The sequence below is a fragment of the Hippopotamus amphibius genome, chromosome 7 (assembly GCF_030028045.1).
Source record: "Hippopotamus amphibius kiboko isolate mHipAmp2 chromosome 7, mHipAmp2.hap2, whole genome shotgun sequence".
NCBI classification, from domain to species: Eukaryota; Metazoa; Chordata; class Mammalia; order Artiodactyla; family Hippopotamidae; genus Hippopotamus; species Hippopotamus amphibius.
Window position 1 is genome coordinate 31,851,506 of NC_080192.1, and position 12,388 is coordinate 31,863,893.

General features: G+C 36.6%; 1 protein-coding gene across 7 annotated transcripts in view; it reads left to right on the top strand.

The window, feature by feature from the left end:
- Positions 1–11,773, top strand: part of C7H12orf50 (chromosome 7 C12orf50 homolog) — a 31,197-nt gene extending 19,424 nt beyond the window's left edge. For 5 of the 7 annotated variants that reach the window (XM_057742721.1, XM_057742717.1, XM_057742719.1 and 2 more), the window contains 6 exons: positions 1,649–1,759; positions 2,944–3,051; positions 6,014–6,118; positions 6,372–6,575; positions 7,957–8,049; positions 11,536–11,773. In XM_057742721.1, the coding sequence (XP_057598704.1) occupies positions 1,649–1,759; positions 2,944–3,051; positions 6,014–6,118; positions 6,372–6,575; positions 7,957–8,049; positions 11,536–11,561 (647 nt within the window). In that variant the 3' untranslated portion in view covers positions 11,562–11,773. Of the gene's footprint in view, positions 1–1,648; positions 1,760–2,943; positions 3,052–4,444; positions 4,562–6,013; positions 6,119–6,371; positions 6,576–7,956; positions 8,050–11,535 lie in introns of all 7 variants that reach the window. The other 2 variants (XM_057742723.1, XM_057742718.1) reach the window with 2 other exon arrangements.
- The last annotated feature ends 615 nt before the right edge of the window (positions 11,774–12,388 follow it).

The window sequence follows — 12,388 nt, forward strand, 5'->3', positions numbered from 1 at the left end:
TAGACTTAATAAACACATTGTGGCACTATACACCCCATGCAATAGTTTGGTTTTACCATTTTATTTGTCTACAAAAATAAATTTCCCTGTGAAATAGGAATAGATTTTTCTTTATAACTAGAAGGGACAGTTTAGCCCTAGAAGGACAAAAGAGAGATCACAGAATGTTAGTAGCAGAACGAGGGTACATTTGTTCATTGAATGAGCGCCTCTTGTGTACCAGCCAATTTCAAGGGCAATGCAGGTGAATAATTTCAAGGCTGTGCCTTTTATGGATCTTATGTTCTGGTGAATCTGACTTTTCTCTTCGTGAACACTTTGCCCTTGAAGGCAAGATAAGAAGAACATTATTTTCTGGATATAAAACAAGAAACTCAGAGTAAAATCCATGGATGCCACGAGTTTAAGTAGTTTTCTTGCCCCCGGGATGAGCTGAAAAACAAGTTTTGCAGGAGTAGGAGAGATTTGAATTCTTTCCTCCACTTTAAAAAGAAAAAAGATAGTTGGGAAAGTCTGCCTGGATCAAGATGAGTACAGAATAAAGAGTAGAATGCCTGTCTTGCAAGTACCTATGTGTGGCAAACTATTTAAACATATGGCGATAGGTGGCAGCAACATACTATCAGTTGATAGAACAATCGAAACCTAGCTGATAGGTGGGAGCCGTCTAGTGAAGAACAGATTGCTTGAATTATGAAGATAAGAAAAAAATAAAATAATAACAAAACCAAAACAAGCACTTTAGCAATGAATATTAAAAACAACAGATTATAAAGACAATTATATGAGCTTTCACTTTATATAATATTATGGCTTTAAAAAGCTTTTTATTTTTAAATAATTTCATTTAATTCATGAACGCCCTTTACCCAGATTTCTCCAAATGTTAGAATTATACACAGTTGATTTTTCACTCTCTGTCTCAACATACACATTATTTCTTTTTCGAATTGTTTGACAGTAAGTTGCAGGCATGATGCACCTACATAACTCTCACCCAAATATAGTATAAATATCAATCTCAGGAAATTACTACTGATACAGTATTATTTACTGTATTAATTTTTTTTCTTAATTTCACCAGTTGTGCCATCAATGGCCTTTAAAACAAGACGAAGTTTTTCCCCTGGTTTATAATCCAGTCCAGAGTCACAAGTTGTATCAGATTGTCATAGCTCTTTTATCCTCCTTTTAATATTTTATTTTAGGAGAAAATTAGCTAGAGACATATAAGGAAAATGGTGACAATTAATCATCAGTATAATTAGAATTTTTTAAGCAATAGTACACCCTAATACTTTTTACTCAGTTTGTTCATGGTGAGTAGATAAAAACAAAAGAAATATTACAAAATTCGTTATATGAAAAGCATATCAAATAAGCTAAATATATATACACTATAGAAGATTGCTTAAACTTTTTAAGTGCCTCTTGATACATTATCCACATAAGAAAACAAACTTGCCTTCTGCTTTCCTTAATTATAAATTGGCTTAAAACTTGTATAATTATACATTTGTTCATCAAATCACTGTGCACACAATATTTCCATTAACTTGTAGGCTTTGTATTACTATCATCATAAATTCTATCATAAACTTAGGTAAACACCTAAGGGTTCCTGAAGTGATGTTTTTTTTCCTCCTAGGGGATGGTCTGACAGTTCCAACAAAATTCAGCCTATTTGAAAGGCAAGGTGAGATAAAAGCATCATTGGATGGGAAACCAAGGACTGACATTGCTGCTTTTGAAAATGGAGGTGAGTTAGTTTATTACTGATTGATTCTGAGTATATTCACCATATAATAAATGAGTCTGAATTTCCTGTGTCTTAACTAATTTGTTTCATCAACATCTTTTTGACATTTTATCATTGGCTTTGGTTAAGCTCCTTGAGGTCAGGAATTGTGTATCATCAATTGCTCCAGACGAATCTCTGTAGTAGAATGTCTGGCACATGATGTGCATTCCATAAATATTTGTAGAATAAATGGTTTTATGTTTAAACAGTTGAATGAGTAGGTGTATAGAGATGTGTTTATAAAATTAACAGATGACTGGAAGTTCATATGCTGGAACAATGAGCCTATTTAACAAGGTAAACTCAAACTGTGATAAATATAATCTCTTGCATTTAAGTCCAAGACCTTACTGGTAGGTTTTCTCTAAGTTGGGGAAAGATCTGACATGATATATATTGTGAGGAAAAAAATAAGTGCTTTTGTTGACCACAGGGTTTCAAAATGATTCAGTAGCATGTGTCAGCTACCGAATAGCTACGGTAAACTTACATTGAATTATTAGGAGTAGTATAGGAAAATAATTAAGTGTGATAAGTCATTTAAAATACTCAGTAGAGTGTCTGACATATAGAAAGATGTTCTGTAAATGTCATCTATTATTATACTAGTTCCACTGATTTCTGTATAGCATAGTCCACATTTAGGCATCGTTTTTAAACAAGGTTACTTGAAACAAATATTTTGTGTTAAGAAAGGGTAACTTGTATGGTGAAGGATCTGAAATTAAGTATTTAAGTAATATTTAAAGCCACCATGGATATTTATCCTGGAAAATAGAAGATCTTTAAGAAATATAAAATCTGCTTTCATATATCTGAAGATACTATGCGGAAGATAAATTATATTTACGCTGAGTATCTCTGAAGTGTGGTAAAGATTGTTATATGGAAAATTGTGTTGACTGTGTGAATTTTCTTCCAATTATCTGTAAGTGTACATACTGTATATTCATATACACATATATATACACGTATTAATTGAAACATATATGATATGTATAGAGATGGCGATGCTATCACTGAGAAGTATTTAAATAAAAGTGTGCAAAAGGGGTATTTTAGGGGAGGATTATCCTGTATTGAAAGATAGTTTTGTACAATTTTCTGCCATTGTTGCTGCTGACAGTAAGTTATTGTCATAGGAGGTGACTGCTACGTTCCGCAGAGGATCACATTTCTTGGAGTAGATGAAAATGAAGCTTTAACTGAAGAGAAAGAAATCACGTTGTCAAAATGTTCAAATGCTAAAGGTAATGAGCCAGTCTATATTTTGATCCATTTGTAATTTGTGTAGATAAGTTAAATATAAAGCTTGATTGTTGTAGAAACCAATACAAGAGGCAAGGTAAATAAAATAAAAATACACACCAGATATACTAGATAGGAGTTAAGAGCTCTAAGTTTCCAGTCCTGGCTCTATCCCTGATCATTTGCCTATGGGACTTTATCTTTTCTTAACTTCAGTTTCCTTATCTGAAAAATTGGCCTGTTGGACTACATAATTTCTAGGAGTCTTGCTAGCTCTAAAGTTATTAGTTCTCTTAACTGGTAATACCCAGTTCTCTTTAGTTTTTTCGTTTTTGGGTTTTTTGGGGGTTTTTGGTTTTTTTTTTCAGCTTCCAATATTCAGTATGATTGAATTCTTACAAAGCTTTGTTTGTGAAGATATATATATTGAGAAGAGTATTAATCTCATGCTGACTTCCCTACTTTATGATTATTACTAATTTTAGTCTGTGAATAATCCAGAGATGTGATAATAAAATGCATCCTCTATAGTTTCATGCTGCATTTATTGTGCTTCGATTCCCCCAGCTGGGACCTCTGCTGGGCAGCTCTCTCAGTCACAGACAGTACAGCTGTCCTGTAATTGCAGGATTCACATATTCTCCATCTCAGTATTAACCAATTTCGTCTACTGTTTTCCCCACCATTAAATAAATATTCTCAAGAACAGGAAAAAAACACATGATCAGATTATCCTTATGGAAAATTATATATAAATCTCTTTTCCTCTCTTTTGCTCAATCCATCAAAAAACACACACCTCTAACTACACTAATAACGATAGTCACCATTCACGTGTGGCTGTTTAAGTTAATTAGATAAAAATGTAAAATTCAGCTCTTCAGTAGCACTAGCAGTATTGCAAGTGCTCAATATCCACACATGACCAATGGCGATCATTTCAGACAGCACAGATTTAGAATGTTTCCATCAATGTAGAAAACTCTTCTGGATAGTCCTGCTCCAAAGCTTAGAACAAGTGAAAGTTGTTACAGATGTGTCTTCATCCTTGGTTTAAATTGGCAAACGATGTAAAATTGAAAATCTTTTGTTTCTTTTTTGTATTTTATTGTTTTATCTTTGTGTATGGAGGTATTAAACATATTGCCACAAATATATAATTTACATATTGAAGACAACAGCTGTATTTCCAAATTTTTAATGTTTTGTTAGTGACACATTTGGGGGACTCAGTGCGGTAATTGGGGCATTTCAATGGTGGGTTCTAAAGATTAATAAACATATGTATATTTTAAAGAGGTATGCCCCTCATATAATGCTTGCAAAGTGAAATACCAACTGAAACACTTCTCTTTACTAATGTTGACATTCTATTTTCTGAATTTGCTTTAAAAGATAACAAGGACAGTCCTCATCCAAAGTGTTCCCTAACTACCCGACTAGTACCTACAGCGCATGTATTAAATGCTACTGAGAATATCAGTATGAAGTGCAGAGAGGACCCCTCTTCAAGTGAGACATTAGCTCTATCACTTTGTGGCCTTGGATATATTTGTCTTATCATGGATTTGTTTCGCTTATTTGAAATAGAATTTTTAAAAAGAAAGGAAAAAGGATGGTTTGAAAACTATTCAGGATTAAGAATTAAAGACACAATATTCTTCTACTAACTCTGACCATGAATTGTGATGTAGGTCCTAGTAAATTATATACTGTCCCACTAGTTTAATTTAGATCTTAAAATTAATAATATACTACATACTCAGAAGATTCATTAGTACAACATTTTGAACTTAAACCATGATGGGATACGTTGACAAATTTTTATTATGTTTCAGATTATTTTTCTTGATTTGGCTTCTCCTTGCTATTTAGTACATGGTACTTCTTCTCTTGATATAATTAAGACTCATGAATCTTCCTGTTTCCCTCCCTCCTTCCTTCCTTTTCCTTATTTCGTCTATTGAACCCCTGTAATAAGTCTTCAACCCCAGCTGGGAAACAAAAGGAACCACGATGGTTTACCTCAGAGAAGCTTAGTTTAGTGACACGTGAAAAATATGGTTTCCAAATTCTAGAAGTGGGAGCATGAGAATAAGGGTGGAGCATGATGTTTGGAGACGAGGTGGTGAATCGGAGCTTCACAGCAGGCTTACTGCTTAAGCTAAAGATGAGAGCTAGGGCAAAGAGAGATTTATCAGCCCGCTATAGAGAGCTGATGTCATCTACATAGTGAATTTGATATCCATTTTCTCTGTGCAGTAGTTACTTGTGAATGTTTAGGATCTCCACACAGAGAGAGAAATAATAAAGAATGCTCCTCTCTACTAAACTGTTTTAAGATACTCTGGAGAAATGTACCTTCGAAAATTCCTGGAAAATTGAGTATCCACATAAAATTTTCCATGTAAAAACATGCACGCAAGAAGTGAATAATTTAGTGATATTAGCACTTACACATTCTGATGACTGAGTCTTGTGTCACCAAACTATCTATACCCCCACCTTCTTAAGATCTTAAAGCTGTAAGGTAATATTCACTAAAAGTATTTTACACAAATCCAACTTCTTAAGAAGTAGTAGTTTTGGCTTAAAAAGTACAGAAGGATTTATGATCAAAATAACAATTGTAAAACTACTTAAAAATAACATTATAATGAGATACATGATTATATTTGGATTGGAATTTTATGTTCTTTTAAAAGGATCCACACATTCCTTTGGAGAATACTTACTGAAAGTTTGCTCATCAATCAATTTCCAAGATAGATTTTTTTCTTTTTTCTTTTTTTTGGTTCTTAAAAATAAATCACCCTTTGCTCTAGAAAGTGAAGTATTAGGGTGGTACATTTATTTTTTTCTCTTGCTTGACATGCGAATGCACAGATATGTAATTATCACCTACAGTAATTTTCAGATGAAAGCGTCTCTTTAAAAACTGTAAAAATTTGTAACTTCTTTAAGTGAATGATGTCCAGCCAGTGAGGAAGCCTCATTTTAGAGGTGTGAAAAAAAGAAAATGGATTTATGATGAACCAAAGAACTTTCCTGGCCCAGGAATGCGGAGAGGTAAAGTATCTTCTGTATTTGATATTCCTAAATTGTAATTTGAAAAGAGATTAAATAATATTTTTCTAGCTGAAAAACAAGTCACTGTCATGCAACATGTTATTTTAGATGTCAACCCAATTCCTATAAACTTAGTTCTTCTAGTTTACATGATCTTCCATTGTGCTATCGAACATATAAAGTGCAATATGTTATTTAAGGGTGTGAAACCAGCTTGTTTTATCCCTCACTCCCTTCCCCCTTTCTTTTATAGCAGTACAGGCTCCAAATCCCAAAAATAAAATGAGTTACCTTCGCAATAATAAGAACAGAAATTCTGAGAATGCATCCTATATCCATGTTCAGAGAGATGCTGTCAGAACTGTCTCATTGAATGCACCTGCCCGCAGCAGGCCCACAAACGGGTCCTACAAGAAAGTGGATGTTAACAGGGAACCCAAATTCAACCTCTGTTCAGGTGAGCTTCTACACGTATATAGGCTCTTTAGTCACGTCTGTGGTTTGCATTCCCATGGAATTTCCTGATAGTCCAGATAGTCTTAATTGCTATCCACTCCCTTCTTTTTCCAGGCCATCACCACCATAACATCTTAGAAAACTAGTAAGAGGACTTTTGTCCATGTGCAGGAGTGCACATGATTTAAAGGATATTGGAGAAAACATGTTGGGTGCAGATGACTTGACATGACCCTCCCTAGAGTTTTGTCTCAGAGCACTGCACTTTTTTCCCCCTGGATGGCTATATTTCGTTTTTGAGGATTGTTTTTGAATGGTTGACATTTTCTTGTTCCACTATCTGCATTGTTCAGTTATCACTTTCTGGCTAGTACCCTGGTTTTTCTTCAGGCCTTCATGATTACTTTCTGAAAAGGGTTAGTTTGGGGGTTAACTGCAATATTTTTGACAACCTCTCATCTCTCCCACCCATGCCCAGATTGCTTCTAAATCATTTCATCATGTAATAGGCAAAGGTATGGTATTTGTCAGGAAGTACATGGCCACAAGGGAGGAGGGAACCAAATTCCCTGTCTCAGATGAATTTGGCTCTTCTAAAGTTGGGTTTCAGTTTTCTCAACTTAACAAAAGGTCATTCAGTTCTCTATAATTTCATGTTTGTATTTTCTTGTGTTCACAGTCTAGTTAGTGGAGTTGTGAATGTTGTGTACTTTCTGAAACATAAGTAAAAATGCTATGTTTCTCTTAGGTCCTCCTTCTACAATTTAAATAGATGTTAGCGTTTAAGCTATTTTCTGCTGTTTGTTTTAGAATAGAATGATGTATGGATTTATATATAAGATAAAGATATTCTTAAGTGAAACAGACTTAATTTTATTTACGACTATTATTTTATTAATTTTACTATTGTTTTACTGTGAGTGGATAGCTGTGAAGAATACAGTAACTACCAGAGGAGTTTGATGCCACTGTCTAGATTTGTGTTAAGGTGGTCTCACCTACCTACCTTCCTTCCTTTCCTTTCTTTCCTTCCTTTCTTTAGCTGTGCAAATGTTAGCAGAGTTTTATGTAAAATCATGGTAAAACCAAGCAATGAAATATTTTGATCACGTACACATATTATACTCTTCTCTAGCTTAGCCTCATGGGATCAGCCTTATTTGAGGAATTGAACAGTCAATTAAGAAATGTATAACCATGTTCATTGATAACTTAAATGGTTTTAATAAGCTCACTTGTACCCCTGATGCCTTAACCTTGAAATGATAAAATGAATTATTAGAGAATAGCTTCACCTCTGAGATATTTATAACTTTGAAATGCTCCTGGAATATGATTTTAACATTATAAAATATTTAATTCCTGATTCCTTTTTCTCTCAGATAAATATATGTCAACATCATATAATGGTTCAGCCTGGCGAAAAAGAATTCCTTTTTCAAAAACATATTCAAAAACTGAAAAGATATATACAGGTAAATATTTACTAGTGATTTCAATGTATCATACAATTCTGAAAATAAATGACAAGTTTTTAAGCTCAAGAAACATATTTTAGAAAGTTCAGAAAATGTTCACAATACATCTGAACATAATTACTTGGAGTTTAGTAGATATCTTCTCTACTAGCAATTTAATTTTACTCTTTATTATGTTTTCCTTTGCCTATTTTTAATCAGAAATCCTTTGAAATATTTCTCTCCTTAGCCAGAAGCATAGCAGATCCAGCAATTATATAATATGTTAAGATGCATCCTTTGTTGAACTACAAAGCAATATATAAATCCATATTTTGACACAAAATATTAAAGCCCCACTATATCCACCATGGACAAATATTGGCTGGTGCCGGCTGACAGGGCACCTACGACGTAGTCCGGGCTGGGAGGTTCAGAGTGGCTGTGGTCTCTCCCTTGTTGTGCTCTGTGCTCTAGGAGGGTATAGGGGTTCCAGGAACCTCCTCAGAGTAAAGGTTTGTAGCAGACCTGACATCAGGTTTGGGGTCTGGTTCTTTTACTAAAAAGCCTGGTGTCTTTTCTCCCAGCTTATTCTGGGGCTGGCTCAGTGGGTTTGGAAAACCACACAGGATAAAACAGTTTAGTTTACTTCTTGGAAAACTGAACTTTTCAGAAAAAGTCCTAGATAGGGAATTCCTATCTAAAACAGTAGCCTAGAACTTTCAGAATCATCTGAAATCCATAAACTCTTATACAAAAGGTTTTCAGAATGAATCAGAACACATCCAGACTAGAAACTGTGCACTTTCCAAAATAAATAACTGAGATCTTCTTAAGCAGGATTTCTCTATAAACTCTTGACTATAGCTGTGATGCAGTATGCACACCTGTATATATATTTATACTGGAGTCAATTGTTTTTCTTTTGTCCCTTCTCTTCCCAAATCGTATTGTACTGCAAGAGAACTCTACCGCAACACTATTTAACTGATTGTTTCCTCTTAACTTTATGTGGGTTGCACTTAATTTGGGGGGAAAGGAGGTGAAAAGTCATCGAAAATCCTGAGTAAAACTACCAGTTGTCAAGCCACATCTTTTTCTCCCATGGTTTCCTTGTGGGTGGGATGTTATTTGGAATATTAAAGGATGTGCTCCTCACCCCCCGGCCCCAGTGACTACTCTTTTTTTTTTTTTATAAATTTACTTATTTATTTAATTGGCTGTGTTGGGTCTTTGTTGCTGTGCGCGAGCTTTCTTTAGTTGTGGTGAGTGGGGACTACTCTTCGCTGTGGTGCGCGGGCTCCTCATTGCCGTGGCTTCTCTTGTTGCGGAGCATGGGCTCTAGGCACGTGGGCTTCAGTAGTTGCAGCACATGGGCTCAATAGTTGTGGCGCACGGGCTTAGTTGCTCCGCGGCATGTGGGATCCTCCTGGAGCAGGGATTGAATGCGTGTCCCCTACATTGGCAGGCAGATTCTTAACCACTGCACCACCTAGGAAGCCCCCCAGTGACTACTCTTGTATTGCAGCAGCCTTCTCTCTTCCCATCCCACACAGTGAAACATGAATCACTGAAGGGTTTGGGGGAAGGAGGGGTCACTTAAGAGTATGAAACATGTACCATCCATGCATACCACAGACAAAGGGATGTGACAGGGAATGGGAGCTAACAAAACTGCTTTCTTCTTTCAATCTGAAGAGTAAAGTGAAGGGTATGGAGAGAGAGCAAGAGAGCAGAAACTGTGGAGCAACTTACTCAGCCTAGTTCCCTCTTCCTCTTCTCCCACTGCCTCTAGCTATGCCAGGGCCCAGGGGTAGAAAGGCCAATGACAGAATTCCTCTTGAACTTTTGAGAATCTGAGCATAAAGAGGATCTGCATTGCATTTCCCAGGTGCAATCTAGGGGGGAAAGCTTTGGAGAGAATTTCTCAATGCTATCTGGTGGTGGGGTTGTGGGGAGGCCAAGCCTTGTCTAATGGCAGAGGGCTGGAGACAGAGCCTCCTGAGATTGCCAAGCTCCAAGGTTGTTTGGGAGGGCATCACATATTCCTGTGAGTTTCAAGTGAGAGTGAATTCCTCGGAGAGAGGACCAGCAGGTCTGCACAAAGTCTTCTGACTAGGACTGAAGGGACAGCATCAGAAAGATACCTTTGTGGTTGGGTCCTATTCCAGGGGAGCACTCAGCCGGAACCTCAGCAGATTGCTCTGCAGGGAGTCGATAAGAAAGCAGGCCATCATCCACTGATCGAACCCTTGTTACTTGAAGTATGGTCTGAGGGCCACCAGCAGTGACATCACTTGGGAGCTTGTTAGAAATGTGGAATCTCCATCGCAGATCTACTGAATCATTATCTGCATTTTAACAAGATTCCTAGGTGATTAGGATGCACATTAAAGTTTGAGAAACCTTAGACCATGTCATCTGGGCCACTCTTCACCAGCACAGGACCCAGACCTTGTCGAAACCCAAGGTTGTTGAGATGACGCTCTTCTCTTAGCTGTCACCCAGCAGCAGCCATCCTCCCCATTCCCAACTCTAGAAATTAGGATAAGTAGCAGGAAGGTAGGGGAGGAGGAAAAACCCTGAGCAAGGATTTCAAATCTGAATGTGATTGAACTATACACGTGAAGTAGAAATTACCGAATTGGTCTAAACTTATATGCAAATGTTCTACATCAGGCAGAATGGGAACTTAGAATCCAGAAATTAAATAGAATTAAAACACAATAACGTTAGTTTTCTTCTTTACCTGAGCTTCTGGCTGGGAACTTTGTAACCCCTGAACTCTTATCCTTTCCCATTGCCGTTGTCATCTCCAGAACAGGGAGAGAAAGATTAGCTTTCTTCCTTGCTTGTTTCCTTCCCTGCACTTCCTGCTGGGGCTCAGGGGAGAGATTTCAGCATTTCCCAGTGGACAGATGGACTGCTGGAGAGAGGAGACAGAAAGCATGAGCTGCCACTAGTCTGTTCCTCTAAGGAATATCTGGGAGCCAAGGCCACAGGACTGTAAATGGGTGAGAGGAGCCTTTTGGGAAAATGTTGGATGCTATGAAGATAATGCAATAGGAGAGGAAAATGTGTCTTTGGGAATCGAGGAAAGGAGCTAAGTGAAGGCAGTTAGCGATGTCGTTGTCAGCCTTCCCTTGAGGCCACATGTCCTTCCTGATGGGCATATAGCTGGTGTGACTGGAGGTGCCTGTCTCCATAGCAGGGAACATTCATTCTGTTCATTCTGGGTGCCCCATGGTGCAGCCTTCTATATGCTGTAGTATTACTTCCATTCCTTTCCACCTCTCCATCTAAATTCAGGTCACAGCAAGCTTTGGAAAGAAGTGGAATTAGTTTGAATGGCGTTCTTGAAATTTATGAATTAAAACATTAAGCTTAGTTTTTGTTTTGTCTTTAGATTTATAGTGAGTGATTAGCAAAAGAAATGCAAAATGTTGGTACCCTGAAGAATGCTGAAAAAGAAAATAATTGAAATATTTTTTGTTTTATTATTAGAGCCGAGAAGAAATGGGAGCAAGTAAACCTGGAGGTTGAGAGAAGAGAAAAATGAGAAAAGAGAAAAGTGCCAGAAATCATCTGATTTACAATCAAAAAATGAAAATTCAAAGAATGAGATACTCAAGTCTCCATACTATAAACTGGATAGCCAAAGAGGATAAAATGCAAATTCTGAAAATAAGGTGCAGGAAGTACATTGTGCTCCTTCAAAACTGATAAAAATGCAAATTACAAACAGCTGCCTGTGTATTTATATGGGTCTGGAATTCATTTGATGCATTGCCACAAACATTTAATAAAATTTAAAAGTTTGACAATTAAAATCATTCTTTAATTGTAAATTAAGATTGCACAGATTGAGGAGTAAAACAGTGCCTTTGATTTCTGTTTTGAAATATTCTTTAAGAAAGAAACCTCACATTTTCTTTCTTTACCTAGATTTTAAGCTGGGCCCTCTGTGATAGTTACAGATAAAATGTAAACAAATTCAATGAAGTCCCAGGATTACAGTTTGGTGGTGAGCATGAGAGATATTCTAATAGAAATACACTTCAGTGTCTTGTAGAAAGAGACAAAGATTGGTTTATTATTCAGGGCAGTTGCTGAACAATGTCTTTTAATTGGCAGCTACAAAATCTATCTGCTGAAATGTGCTACAGTCAAAACTGAAAAATAAACATTTTCCTACCATCGAAACAAAAATTATACGATCATACTGGAGAAAAGGACTTGTAAAAGGAAGAAAAATAGTGAATTAATAACATGATATCCTGAAAGTTGGGCTTCCTAGGTGGCGCAGTGGTTAAGAATCCGCATGCCAATGCAGAGGTCACGGGTTCGATCCCAGCTC